The 14,619-nt window shown below is 43.7% G+C and overlaps 1 protein-coding gene across 1 annotated transcript in view; it reads right to left on the minus strand.

Moving 5' to 3' along the window:
- The window catches only part of NUP214 (nucleoporin 214), a 3,229,616-nt gene that overhangs the window by 1,813,257 nt on the left and 1,401,740 nt on the right, over positions 1-14,619 (minus strand). The window contains exon 19 of the mRNA XM_044058190.1: positions 6,260-6,439. Within this exon, the coding sequence (XP_043914125.1) occupies positions 6,260-6,439 (180 nt within the window). The remainder of the gene's footprint in view (positions 1-6,259; positions 6,440-14,619) is intronic.

The following is a 14,619-nucleotide window of genomic DNA, read 5'->3' on the forward strand; positions in this document are numbered from 1 at the left end:
ATTATTGGGTAATCTTGCCTCTCTCCTGTAAAAGTTTGAAAAGTTCAGCAGCAGCAGGTTCATTCTTTATCCAGAGGAGAGTCCAAAAATTTGTAGACTTGCAATCTTCTGGTGAAGACTGAAGCCTTAGCCAAGAGAAGCTCTTCTGTACATAACCAGTAGCAGCTGAATCATAAATGAACATAACAGAGTGCCTAACATCTTGAGAGGCAGAATTCAAGAGAGATATAGCCAACATTTTATTGACCAATTCTGGTAAATTCATCAAAACCTTGTTTAAAACCTCCAAACAGACAAAAGATACTGAATTATAAGTTTGGCAGTTTATGACACAAACAGATAAAGTGACAGATGTGTATAACTTTTACCATCTCTATCTGTGCTTTGTCATTGGGCATAGCAATGGGATAAGGAAGTAGCTTGGTAAGTTAGCAGAGATGAAGGAAATTACAGCAGGGTCAGAAGAAGAATTCTTGTACAGAAAGTTATGAAGGGGTGTGGAACCTTGCAGAATCTATCAGGTTTCTTAGGGACAGAGGGCCGGGATTCAGGATTGAGACAGTCAGCAATAGAAGTATCTTGTAAATTTTCTAAAATAGGAGGAACGGCCGTTTAGGAATCCCCATGTAAAAGATCACATACCTTTTTGTATATCTGACACCTGCTTACCTTCCCACAGAAAAGGTATCACCTTATGAAATGCATCACGAAAGGCCAGTTCTTTCAAAGGAGAGTCAGGGGACGCAGTGACTTAATCACCAGTTTCTTAACCTGTAAGTTAATGAATGAAGCAAAAGAAAAGAACTTAGGGAGCAGACCTTAACAGAACATAACAGCCTTGAAATAGAGAGAGAAATCATACCACTTATTCTGTGGATCTTTATAAGGAAGAGAGATGTTTAATCAAATGCTTTTTTGGTTGGGACGTCTGCTAACAAACTGTGGCAGCTCCGAGCCTTGACACATCTTTAACAAAGCCAGATTCTACTTCTTCCTTATGGAGTACTTTGAGGAGTACCCTCAGTTCCCTCCGGAATAAGGGGAGGCTCACCTTCCCACCTAAAGTAGATGCGTCTCATCAGTTGGGATGGACACATGAGAAGGGTGCTCTCATTATCATCCTCTGACTGGGTTGCGATAGAGGGAACAGCCAAATGAGCCCAGGTGGCCTGAGGACTCGTCATAAGGCACACAACAGATGTCTGGGTCCAACTGGGGAGCTCAAGCTTCATGATTAGATTTCTTAAACTTGTTTTTCCATCAAAGGAGGAGCACGTGAATGGGAAGCCTCAGATGCCATGTTATCCTGTGCAGGCTCTTTAAGCCTTGGGTTTTCAAGGTAAATGTTTAATGGAAACCTGTTTCTGAGTCTTGGGAACAAAGGACTGAAAGATGGAATAGCCCTTATAAATATGAGTAGCCCTCAAACAAAAGACATTCAGAGTGATTGCCCCTGTAAGGAATTTGCCTTCCATAATCACATTTTCTCCTCTCAAATGATATGAAACAGAATATTTTTAGTCAAGAAACAGTAAAAAAAAAAAAAAAGAAGGCTTCCCATCAGCGATAATTATCTGCCAAAGACAATGGAAACAACTGTGACTGTATTGCTGACAGACTGAAGATGAATTCCAGTTTCAGTGTTTGCAGAAAGTTCTGAGGTAATAGACACCCATGCATCCATTATGTACTTCCCAGTTCTCCCATGTACAGCTCATATATACTGCCTATATGGTGTGAGAGGAAGGACCCAGAATGTCGTGTGCTGGCAGAATGTACAACTATCCCTGGCAAGGTATCCCAGCTGTTAGTACCAATGCAACACTGATCCAAGGAAGGACATCAAAGGTGATCTCATGCGCAAACAAATACAGGGGTGAACTTGAGAAGACATCCTCAGGATGTTGACCGACTGGCCACTGGCATGCACGGATGCCTATTTCACAAGTAATATGGTGAAAATGTAGGCCTGCACTGGGCTCAGTACTTTAAGCAGTCCATGTTTCATAGCAGTACAATCTCATGTCCATACCAACAAGTAATGCCCTAGTTGTCAGCTTTGTCACCGGAGACTACCTGGCCCTACCACTACTGGACAAGGGAGAAGGCCTGGGTAGAACAATCTTTGGCCCCAAGTATAACTACTGTATTATAACTGCAGGGTACACAAGATGGCCTACGGGAGCTCATATTAGATGTGGTTAATGCTGCTGACCTGTAATGGGGGGGGGGGGGGGGGGTAGTTGGTGTGAATGTGCCAAAACACGGCCCAACAAGGTTGCTTCCAGGAATGCACCTCTCTCAGGCCTCTAACTGCACTTTGCACAAAAGTGCAAGGAGAGAGACAAACTGTCCTCCTCATCACAGTCACGGACAACATACAATGTCAGGGCCAATATGCTATCAAAGGAACTTATTCACTTCCAAAAAGGTGCGACTGATATCTTCAATCCTTAATTTAAATTATGATAGTACTTGAGCAAACGCCTAACTGTACATGGGACAGGAGTGCCTACTTCAGGAACTGGCAGTGAAGTACCTCCATCGCTCAATTAACCAAGCAGTTCAGGAGCTTCTCCCCGAGTGGTTGAACAGCTAGCAATTATGAGTTCTGCCAAGCAGAGAAACAATTCCAGTGCAGACCTTTGGAAATACTCCAACAGTAGTGCAACCATTTCAGTTTCTTCTTATTTAGGCAGTGAACATGGGGACATTTCCATTACACACATAAGAACCGAGATCCAGAGATAGCATCAGAAAAGACTTAGGTTCGAGTAGAAGCGTTCTCCCCTTTTGCAATATGTACCATCTTGATCACAGGAAGTTACTAGGCTATTGGCTCTGAGAACTTACAAACCTAGCCAATAACTTAGCCCATGTTCTGAAATGTTTTACATACCCCAAAGCTGTCTATACCTTTCTTTTCTCCTGCAAAATTACCGGTAGCAAACCTTAAGCTCAATGACTATACTACTATTACTGTCGTACCTATCTACATTCCATCAGAAGACAACATTCCCTTATTGGAAAGCATTCTCTCCTACCTCTCCCATAACATCCCCAATGAAATAATCCTCCTTGGGGACGTGATCATAAATTGGGAAACACCAGTTCTAACTCAACATACCATATAAATCTATATGGCTTTTCACAACTTATCTCCCAGCCTACTCATACCAATAACACGTATTCTACTAGTACACTCTCACTGACTGGATTCTTGTCTCAAATCCATCTAAATACCATAGTCCTGAAACACTCTCTCACTGCCTGAGTGACCACTCTCCAATAAAGGTACTTAGACATACCTCCCACTTATCTAAACCACATAAATACATAACTTGTCGTAAATTATCCAAATTCAACCCAGAAACGTTTAATAATCTCTTACTTGGAATAAACTGGAACTTCCTCACTCAGCTCCCACTTGATGAAGCAGTTCAAGCTTTTAACTCAACCTTCCTGAATATCTTAAACTCACTCGGCCCATTACGGAAAGTAAGGATAAAAGCTACTAAATCCCCTCGGCTATCTAAGAATACTCGCACTCCCATGACAGCCAGAGACCGCGCCTGGAAACTTGGACCCAAACTAAACTACCAGCAGATCTGCAAAAGTATAAAGAACTGAGAAATAAGGCAAAACATTATTGATAAAGATAAAAAAGACTTCTACTATAACCCTCCAGCTGCCCTAAAATCAGATAAAAAAAATTCTGGAATGCCATAAACCAAATATTTAATCCTGGTAATCCTACTTCAGCTAATCCATCTCCTGACAAATCTCCCAAAAAAGACTGCTAACACCTTCAATACCTATTTCATTCAGTCAATAGCCAAACTTTTCAATCCTAATCTAAAATACTGCAGTAACAATGTTCCAAATTGCTTGGAACCTCCACCCACAGCCAACTCTGCAAACTCTTTTCCTTAAAGCAGTCCCTACTGCTTACATCAAAACCCTTCTTTCCAAACTAAGACCATACTCTGTTTCGGTTGACAGTATCCCATCTTACTTTCTTCAGATTGCTGCTCCCTCTATTACTTTGCCAGTATCTATTTTAATCAACCTTTCCATCTCTGAAGCTAAAGTACCTGCTATCTGGAAACAATTCTACACCATACCTATTCACCAAGGTGGCAATTCCACAGAACTCTCAAACTTCAGATAAATAGCTATCCTCTCCCCTTTATCTAAAGTCATAGAAAAATGTATACATACACAAATAATGCAATATCTTATACAGGGCACACTCCTCACTACCACTCAGCACAGTTTCTGACCCATAGTACCACTACAGCTCTAATTTCCTTTCTCAACACCATTTCTATAGCTAGAGATAATCAGACTTATTTCATGTTTATTCCTTGACCTCTCAAAAGCCTTCAACACTATCTCACATCATCTGCTACTGAATAAACTCTCTGATCTCAATGTCTCTACTACAATAGCATGGAACTCTAGCTATCTCACTGACCGACAGCAACCAGTAAGATGGCCGTCCTCACTATCATCTCCCCTTCCAGTGAAAATGGGTGTTCCCCAAGGATCCATCCTTGGACCACTACTTTTCAATATCTTCACCAACTCACTCTACTCCTCTTGTCCACAATCCTCATTAGTCCAATATGCAGATGACTCCACAGTTATCACCACTGCTAACTCACCCTTTGAACTTCTAACAGCTACTCTGTTGAAACCTGGCTCACCAATAATCAGCTCATCCTCAATCCCAAAAAACTAAACTATATCTCTCTCTCCCCAAAACTGTTACTCATATCAAATCTACTTTTCAAATAAAATCACTAAATCCCACTCTCATAGTTGCTGACTCTAGTACTAAACTCCTTGGTGTAACCATTGATGATCAGCTAAAATTTGCCCTCCATATAAATAACTGTATCAGGAAACCCATCATAAACTAGGACTTCTCTACAGAAATAAAAATTCCTAACCCTTGAATCTAGAACTACAATCACACATACTTATCTTTTGCCATGCCTAACATACAGCTCCCAAATCTTAACTCCACCTTACTTAGCAAACTCGAATCAACCTATCACAAAACAGCCAGATTTGCTGCACAACAAACCTACAAATCTCACCACTGTATCTCTCTCAAACATCTAAACTGGCTTGAACTACAACACCTCCTACTCCTCTCTCAGCTCCAAATTATACACTCCATTATTCACCATCCTACTGTCCAGCACTAGGCACCATAATCTCCCACTATGTCCCATCCAGACTACTCAGGAGCTCCACCCAAGACCTTTTACAAATTTACAAACCCAAGTCCAAAAATAGGAGACATTACATACAGCTACCATCCCTCTATTGATTGGAACTAACTCCCACAAGAAGTTAGATCACTTTCACATGCTAAAGTATTCAATCTAGCCACTAAAGAGTACTTAGTCACTGAAATTGTACCTGTTCTCAGCCTCCTTGAATATACCTTCACTAAATAACAAACCTAACTTCCTCTGTCTTAACATCATTTCTTCTCCTCTATACCAAAACATTTACAACTTAAACTAGTCTACTTCATTCTTTTTTTACCTAACACTATCTCCTTTCCTTCTGCTGTCGTATTCTTCATAACATTTTTATAGATAATTTAACTGCATATATATGATAATTGTTCTACAAGTTTTATTATGAATGATTATAATGTTAACTGTGTTTGCAACGGTTATATATTTTTTTTGTAACTATGTTTTGTAACTTTTCTCCCCAGCTTTTGCTCAGTCAGAAAATCCCGGTTAACAAATGTAAAATAAAATAAATGTCAGCACCCGATGCCCTTGCCCAGTAGGGACACAGGTGGAATCCCAGGGGTGTATTTTCTGTTCCCCATCCAGTTATCCAGGTTGTGCTGAAAAGGGGTAACTTTGCATGACGTGGAGGAGGAGTCTATTCTCCAGAAGGGAGAGTCTCTGGGACACAAATCTGTCTTAGTCACAGACCAGGTTGAGGTCGCGGGTGAGGGTTACTTGAGTGGAGCTGGATTTGCGGATATGCAGCAGTCCCATCAAGGTGAGGTACAAGATTGCTGTGTATGTCAGACAGAGGTCACCCCTGAGGGGTCTGTATGAGTGTTGGCAGAAGCAGCACACACATTCTCAAATACATGGACTTCAGAGAAAAATACTGACCTTGAAGAAGAACAATGGCATCGCAGTTAAACAAACTACAGATGTGAGTCACTTGAAGTCACTGCTTTCACATTACAAATAAATCCAAAACAGATCCTCACCTCTGAATTCCATCAACTGCAGAATCACTAGGCATGCTCCACTGAGATGTTTGGTTATACAGTCGAAGATGATGCAAGTTCTTAACAAGCTTGTCCAGTCGCTGTCTTTGCTGGTTAATGATTTCCTTGTTATTAGCTAAAGTGTGAAAAAGAATCTCCCGCTCAGGTGCTATTAGACGTCTGAAAACAGAAAATTAAAAAAAGCACTGAATGATGGCTTAAATCCTAATTGTATTTTACAATAACATTCTTTTACATCTCCTCCTTTACCACTTTCACAAGTAGCAGAGTGCCAAGTACCAGGGCTGTTTCAGGGCACACTAGTTATCAAGGCAAAAGTTGAAAAAGCAACCCCTCTGTTCCAATCTTCATCCCACAATACATTAACATATGGTGTGAAACTGAGGGGTTGTACTACAATATCCCAACAATTCACAAAAAGATACAACACAAAATAAAGACAGCTCATACAGCAATGTCTATTTCAATCCATAATATTTATTTTCCAGCAATCACAGCAGGTTTTGTTGTAATGATCTCTGATTAGCATTTATACAACCAGCTGTTCAGCACGTAATAACAGACTGCAGTTCCATAAATAAATAGCTGAAAAAAACATCATGTTTGAAAAGCTGTCATGAAAATACATCTCATACACATGTCCAGTCCATAAAACTTTCATACAATACACTGGTGAGGGGGGAAAAATGTTCCCATGATAAAAAAAAGAGTTTGATATGGCAACCCCCCACTCCCACCATTGCTGGATACCCCTTAACACCTGGGTCTGCTAACCAAACCTCAACTGATACTGGCAAAGGAGCAAATTCCTTCCCATAGAGCAACAGTTTCTCTAAAGAGAGTTTTAGTGTTGCTGCTTCATAGTATTTCATCTTCTGGTTTGGTTTCAGGCTAAGGAGTCTTTTGTGTGAGCTCTGCACACTGTATTTGTGTCTAAGTGGCTTTTTGTCAGGCATTTTTGGATTCCTTCCACATCCTAAAGATATGAGGATGAATGAATGACTGAACTCAAACTACCCATAGGTATGCTGTACAAATGATGTCTGAAAATAGACAAGTGTCCCATTCAGAATTAGTGAAACAGAACACGGTCTGGCAGTTGGTGCAGAGGTTAAGGTTGCAAGCTGGAGTCCCAATGGTACAGGTTTGACTCCATCAGCCCTTGTTTGCCTACTGTGTGACCTTGAACAAGTTACTTAATCAGACATTGCTCTAAGGTTGTCCTGAATAGGGATAGTACATCCAGTGGGCCTACCTGGTTAACAAACAGATATTTTTTTTCTCTCTCTGGCTTACTCCAGCTGAGTTCCAGGATAGTACTCCAGCTTCCCTGCAATCCAGAACAGGGTGAAGCAGTACTAGAAAACTGAATGGATGCAGGAGTACTGAGAAAAATATATTTCTTCTGTCTGTTTTCACTTAAGATAACCCACACAATGCACTTTGCCGTACTACTTTTACATTTAACGGTTGGATTAAAGAGTGGTTGGGGGGGAATAAAGATAAGAGATGATAAATATTACAGCCCCAAATGGTATTCATGGTCAAGAACAGACAAAATATTGATTTTGGAAGAACAAAATGAATTGATAGAGAAAGTGAGGGTTGATTTGGTAATGAATCTGGATCATGAATACTTAACAGCCAGAAACAGAACGAGTGTAGATGGCCCAAGACATAGTACACAGAGTCTTCTATCCCACATGCTGGCTAGGTAATAAACATGACAAGAATAAACAAAACTGGAGCGCTACTAATGAAAACAGAAGATGATACAGTTGAAGAATCAGTTGGGAACAGGAAAACAAAAGGAGTAGATAAGCAGGAGGACAGAAGAACAAAGGCAAGAATTAAAGGAAATATGGGTGAAGAAAACTAAAATGACTAAAGGAAAAGGCAATTAAGGAAAATAAAAGCAAAACAACAACATGGATGACAGAATCCTGTCACTGGGCATAGAGCTAAGTGCACTCTACAACATAAACCCTCAAGCTATACGAGCTTTGACAGCTCAGTTAAACATACAGAAGGTGGAACAAATGAAGGAGGGGAGTGGTGAAATGGTGGATACCCCTACAGAGATCATGAAAAAAAACTGTAAAAATTAATTTTCAAGCTTATATACTGGGGTAATAGGTACAACAGAAAGAAAAATTGCTATAAACAAGTATCTAAGGAGAATAAGATCAGAAGAAAATTACAGGGGGGAGAGGGAATAAACTGTCGGCAGATTTTACAAAACAAGAAGTGGCAGAAGTGATCCAAGGGCAAAAAACATATCACCAATGCCAGACGGAATTCCAAATGACATGGGGAGGCTGGGGCAAGAGGCCTTAACTGAAAAGTGAGTTATTTTACAAGATGAAACACATGCTGAAAGTACACGAGTCATGGAAGAAAGGTATGACAGCACAGTTATCTAAAGAAAGGAAAAATCTGCAGCTTGACTGCTCGTATAGACCTACCACTATATTAAATCATAATTATAAAGTTTTTGTGAATAGCAAAAAGATTGGCAGGAATACTGTCGTACTTGGAAGACATGGATGAGTGTAGGTTGATTCAAGAAAAAGGGACATTTGATAATAATATAACACAGCTGATGATACAAGACACTAAAAGCACACAGGAGGAGACAGCAATATCATCTCTTGATGCAGAAAAAAACATCTAAAAGAATGTATTGGGCCTTTTTCTTAGTACTACAGAATCAGGAATTTCTCAAATCTCGTATTACAATCAAGAAACTATATCGCTTGGCAGAAGCACAGGTTAAGTTAATGACAAAGACTTTGAAAAGCTTTGAATTTAGCAAAGGGTGGAAAGCAGGAGTACCCATTACTCACCCCACCTCCCTTTGCTGTTTGCTTTATATTTGAAACCACTGGCCAGAAGAAAAAAAAATTCTGGGATTAGGGGAAATAAATGGGAGGTGATGGATTTGAAGATTAGCCTATATGCACACAGCTATATCCTAACTTTGCAGGAATCAAGAAGTAATGAGAATTATTGGTATACAAGATAAATGCAGAAAAAGTAAGGGCACTGGGTATACATGTGAGAGGAATGGATTGGGTAACTAATAAATATCCACTGATATTTAAAAAAAGAAGTTATGTACTCACCATAACGTTCCATCTGAGTAGGTAATCTTCATTTGTCAGCAACCTGTGGGTATCGGATCCATATCGGATCCGAGCCGGCAGCTTCAAATAGCTAAGATCCGAACTCCAAGCTCCTCCCCCTTACCCATAATCCCCATGCTAACCCTTCCTGACCTCAGATCGAGTTTGCTTAGTAACACAGAGTATTACAACACAAGGATCACCTGCAAATCCTAACCTAAGGTAATCTGGAAACAAAGGGCAAGGAATCCTTCTAGTATGCACTATAGGTTAGGGGGATGGAGGGGGGGTCAGTTGCTGACAAATGAAGATTACCTACTCAGATGGAACTTTATGGTGAGTACATAACTTCTTTATCTGAAGTAGTTAACTTCATTTGTCCATCAAACTGTGGGACAGAGTCCCCAGCTACACAAACCTTGAGAGGTCCTCATGGAAGGATATTCCGGAGCACTGCAGAGCCGAAGGATGCTCTCCCTCTGGAAATTATGTCCAACTTGTAATGGTTAATGAACATATGAGATGAAGCCAAGTGGCTGCTGAACAAATGTCATCCAAGGAAACTCTGGACCAAAAAGCAGTAGAGGTAGGTAGAGGTAGAAATTGATCGAGTAGAATGGGCGTGGACTCCTTCAGGTTCAGGTCAACCAGAACTTTGATATGCAAGCAGGATACATTGGGAAATCCATCTGGACAATGTAACTTTTGATACTGGTTTTCCCAAAGAGGGTTTTGCAAAGGATACAAAGAGTTGGACAGATTTCCTGTGACCAGCAGTCCTGTGCAGGTAAAACCTTAATTGCCTGTGTACATCCAGGGAACGTAACTTATATTCACCTTTGCTCTGGTAATTTGGAAAGAATACTGGTAAATTAATGGATTGGTTGATGTTGGGTTCCGACGTGACCTTGGGCAAAAAGGAAGGACTGGTCCTGAGGGAAACTCTATCTTTATGAAAAACCAAAATCGAACAGTAACCAAATATGTCCAAGGAAACGCCAGGATCCAACCACAGTTCAATTCTCTTTATTTTAACACAGAACAAAGTATAGGTTAAGCGCTTTCATCTAAGTATAAAGACTTCCTCAAAACCAAGTATGGTGGTTTGGCGCAAAGGGCTTGAAGTTCCGAAACCCTTCTGGACAAAGTGATGGCAATAAGAAAGGCCATCTTCCCAGATAAGAATTTTAGATCCACCGAGGCTGCAGGCTCAAAGGGGGGAGCTGTCAGAGACTGGAGAACAATTGTTAAATCCCATGGAGGAACTGGATCTTTAACAGGAGGTCTCAAGAGGAAAGTGCCTTTTAGAAAGGTCTTACATAATTTGGAAGAGGCCAGGGGGCCAAGATCACTTCCCACGATAGTGGGAGACTGCAGCTAACTGAACTTTGACCGTAGAGGAGCTAGCACCCTGGTCGAATAAGGTTGATAAGAATTGTAGTACTGCTGGTAACGGAGCTGTAAAGGGATCTAAGTTTCTGTGTTCCGCCCAAATTGAAAAACGTTTCCATTTGCTACTATAAACCTTTCTCGTGGAAGGCTTATGAGCGGCTACTAAAATAGCCTTGACAGAGAACGAGATACTGGGAGTCCTAGCTATCACTGGAACTGGATCAACCAAGCTGTGAGCTTGAGGTTGTCCAGGTTCGAGGTTGTCAACCCTAGTGTGTGAGAGATCAGATCCAGAGTGGGATCTAGAACCCATGGGGGATTCACTAGGTGAGACCATAGACAAGGGAACCACGCTTGACGAGGCCAGAATGGGGCTATGAGGATCACTCTGCTCCCCAACGGACGTGCTTTCTGCAAGAATTTTAGCATTAGGGGAAGAGGTGGATAAGCATAAAGTAGACCGGATGGTCAAACATGCACCAGAGCGTCTCTGGGGGATTCCCCTGGTGGGGGAATCAGAGCGAAGTAATCGCTGCACTTTGCGTTCGAAGGAGACACGAAGAGATCGCAGCAAGTTTGACCCCATTTGAGGAAGATATACTTCGCCACTCTCGGGTTCAGAGACCACTCGTACGGTGAAAAGGATGGTTCGATTCAACCTGTCTGCCAAGATGTTCGACCAGCCCGGAATGTGCGTTGCTATGAGAAAGCGGTTGGTGGAGATCACCCATTTCCAAACTCTCATGGCCTCTCAACAAAGTGGGTAGGATCTGGTTCCCCCTTGCTTGTTGATATACCAGATGACTGACATGGTCTGAATTGCAACAGTCCCCAAGGGAAGAAGGGCTTGGAGTGCTTGCAACGCAAGAAGTACCGCTCTCATCTCTAGGACACTGATGTGCAGCAAGGTCTCTGACTGGGTCCACGTGCCTTGGACGGTTCTGCCCATACAACCCGAAATTCTTCGGTCCCCTTCTGCCTCTGGGCCGGCGTCCACCCTGTCCTCCTCTGCCTCTGAAGGACAAGGGGTCTGGAGCGAAATGGGACTGTCGAGATTTCCGGAACCACATCTTCTTCTGTCCCTTTTGGTTCCTAGAGAAGGACCTCTGGGGAGCAGAGAAGCGGACTCCGACGGCAGACAACGTCTTCCGTCTTTCTTGCTCTGGACCAGCATGTCACGTACGGTCTTGCCAAAGAGTGAAGAACCGTCAAATGGGACATTAGCAAAGGACGCCTTGAAGGGTTCCACAAAATCACAATGGCAGAGCCAAGCATGCTGTCATAAGACAATGCCCACTCCACTAGCTCTAGCGGCCCCTTCCGTGGCATGGAAGAGGAGCCGCATAGAGGTGCTGGAAATGGACTTGAGAGTGGCCATTCGGGTAGAGAATACTTTCTTATCCTCGGCCGACATGGACTCTGGGGGCGACCCCGCGTATTCTTTGATGAGATCCCGCTGGAGTCGTATCATGTGTGCCATATAATTCAGCGACCTTACAGAGAAGGTGGCTGAAGCGAACATCCGCTTCCCCAAACGGTCCATCGTCCGAGACTCCTTGTCTGGAGGATGGACCGAGGAACTCTCCTGGGCCAGTTCCTTTCTAGTGGCGGCCGCCACCAACATGGCATCTACAGGAGCACCCTTGCTCCAACATGTCCTATCAGAAGGGGGACTAAGAATATTATCAGGCCTCTTGGGAATGGGTTCCACAGTGTCCGGCTCCTTCCATGCCCTGGTAGTAATCAGGTCTACCAGGGGGTCGGTGGGAGGGGACACCCAAGAGGTAGATGGGCCTGCGTCAAATGCCTCCAGAAACACAGACTCATCAGAGGAAGGTTTTTGGGCAGACCACCCCCCTCTAATTCTAAGCATTTCCATGATGTCTCTGAAGGAGACGTCTTGGGGAACCTTCCCCTTCCTCTAAATCTGTGTCTGTTGCAAGGACTCAGGTGAGTCCAAGTGCCTCCTCTTGCACTTACGTTTGTGAGGAACCTCCTGGGGGGGGGGGGCTGTCCAAAGAGGCCTCACCAACCATATCTTGTTCCTCTAAGGGAACTATCTGGGATGTAGGCGCAGGCTGTCCCTGGGGCCGGGTGATAGAAGGTAGGCCCATCTGAGAGGGAGTGCAGGGTGGAGTCGTAGCAGAAGCCTGGGGCCTCGAATCCCTCGATAGAACCCTCTCCACAACATCGAATGCCGAAGGGGAGCTGCTCTCCCTGGGATCCGAGAGCCATCCCCTTGGATCCGATGAGTGGATTGGAGCCGGCCGAAGCAATCGGATCCGAAGGGCTAGTATGCTCCGACCGAGACGGAGCCGAAGATACACTGACACCTCCGGATCCGAAGCTCAGCTCTCGGCTCCGAGAGCTCGGATCCAAAAAGGGACCCGACAAACTCGTGGGTGCTGTCAGCGCCAAAGTACGAGGTACTATCAGCTCCGAAGGCTCCGAACCCCAGAAGTGGGTAGGAGAAGGAACAATCAGGGTGAAAAAGGGGGTCAAGCTCCCCCCCCTCCGGGGGGGGGGAGGCAGGAGCACTCCCATCTGCAGCTGGGTCTGGAGGAACCTACGCATCATCCGGTCCATGTCTGCATCGGACAAGCTTCTAGTCGACCTAGAAGAGGCCACCGAGGCGGGCCAGGAGTGCCGCCTCGATGACCTCGAAGGTGACTGGGTCTCCTCCTCCGGGTCTGGAGAAAAACGGGGTGAATGGAGCCGGGAAGGAGAAGGCCCGGAGGCCTTGGGAGAAGCCGCTTGCTTGGCCGGCGGGGCCGAGGAGGCAGACTCGGCCCGCCGCTTGTGGTGCTTCTCCTTTCTACGCTCTCTCCTAGCTTCCCTCTCCTCCTGGCCTGCGGTGGGAGGGTGAGTCCCGGCCAGGGGAGCAGGGATGGGAGGTGGCATTGCCGCGGAAGTTACCACGGAGGAACAGGAGGAAGAAGTCAGATCCGGGGAAAACAGTCCCACCAAAACCAACTTCGACCTCCTGTCCCTCAAACCCCTGAGGAGAGGTGGTCAACCCCAAGGCAAATAACACACCGAGTGTGGCCATCCGCTGGGGACAGCTTATGACCACACTCGGTGCATTTAGGAAAGAAAGCTTTATCGGCCTCAGACATGACTAGGAAAAATAAACACTAGACCCAACACAGACACGCCTTCACACACATGGGGGAGGAAAAACTAACTAAATACAATCAACTTTAACTATAAAAAGTGCTAACAATAGAAATAGACTAAGAGGTAACCCACACACATTTTTAACAATTAGAATTAAGAAAAGAAGGATTTTTCTCACAGAATACGCTCTATACCCACACCTGGAACTCGCTCAGAGCTGCTGACTGAACCACGGCAAACGAGATCTGGGGTCAGGAAGGGTTAGCAGGGGATTATGGGTAAGGGGGAGGAGCTTGGAGCTCGGATCTTAGCTGTTTGAAGCTGCTGGCTCGGATCCGATACCCACAGATTGATGGACAAATGAAGTTAACTACTTCAGATCTTAATTTCAAAGACTACATAGCAGGACAGCAGTGGAAAAAGAATATTTAAATATCTGGGTAAATGGCTTGCTGATACACATGAAGTTTATTAAAGGTAAATTGCAAATGTAAAAATTTAAACAGACAGTTAGATCATAAGGTCATTTTTTTTAAAGGCATGTGGTTCCTCACATAATTTACTACAAGCCTTTAAGACACACCCAAATAACATCTCCCAGGCCCTCGCTTGTAAATGTTTCATCTCCCAAGCCCCTGCTTACACTTATAAAGGGTATCAAAACTTCTGAGAGATTTGGGATGCATGGCTAGGCTTAAAAAGGCC

Source organism: Protopterus annectens, chromosome 16.part0 (genome assembly GCF_019279795.1).
Source record: "Protopterus annectens isolate FY-2018-M chromosome 16.part0, PAN1.0, whole genome shotgun sequence".
Classification (NCBI taxonomy): domain Eukaryota; kingdom Metazoa; phylum Chordata; order Ceratodontiformes; family Protopteridae; genus Protopterus; species Protopterus annectens.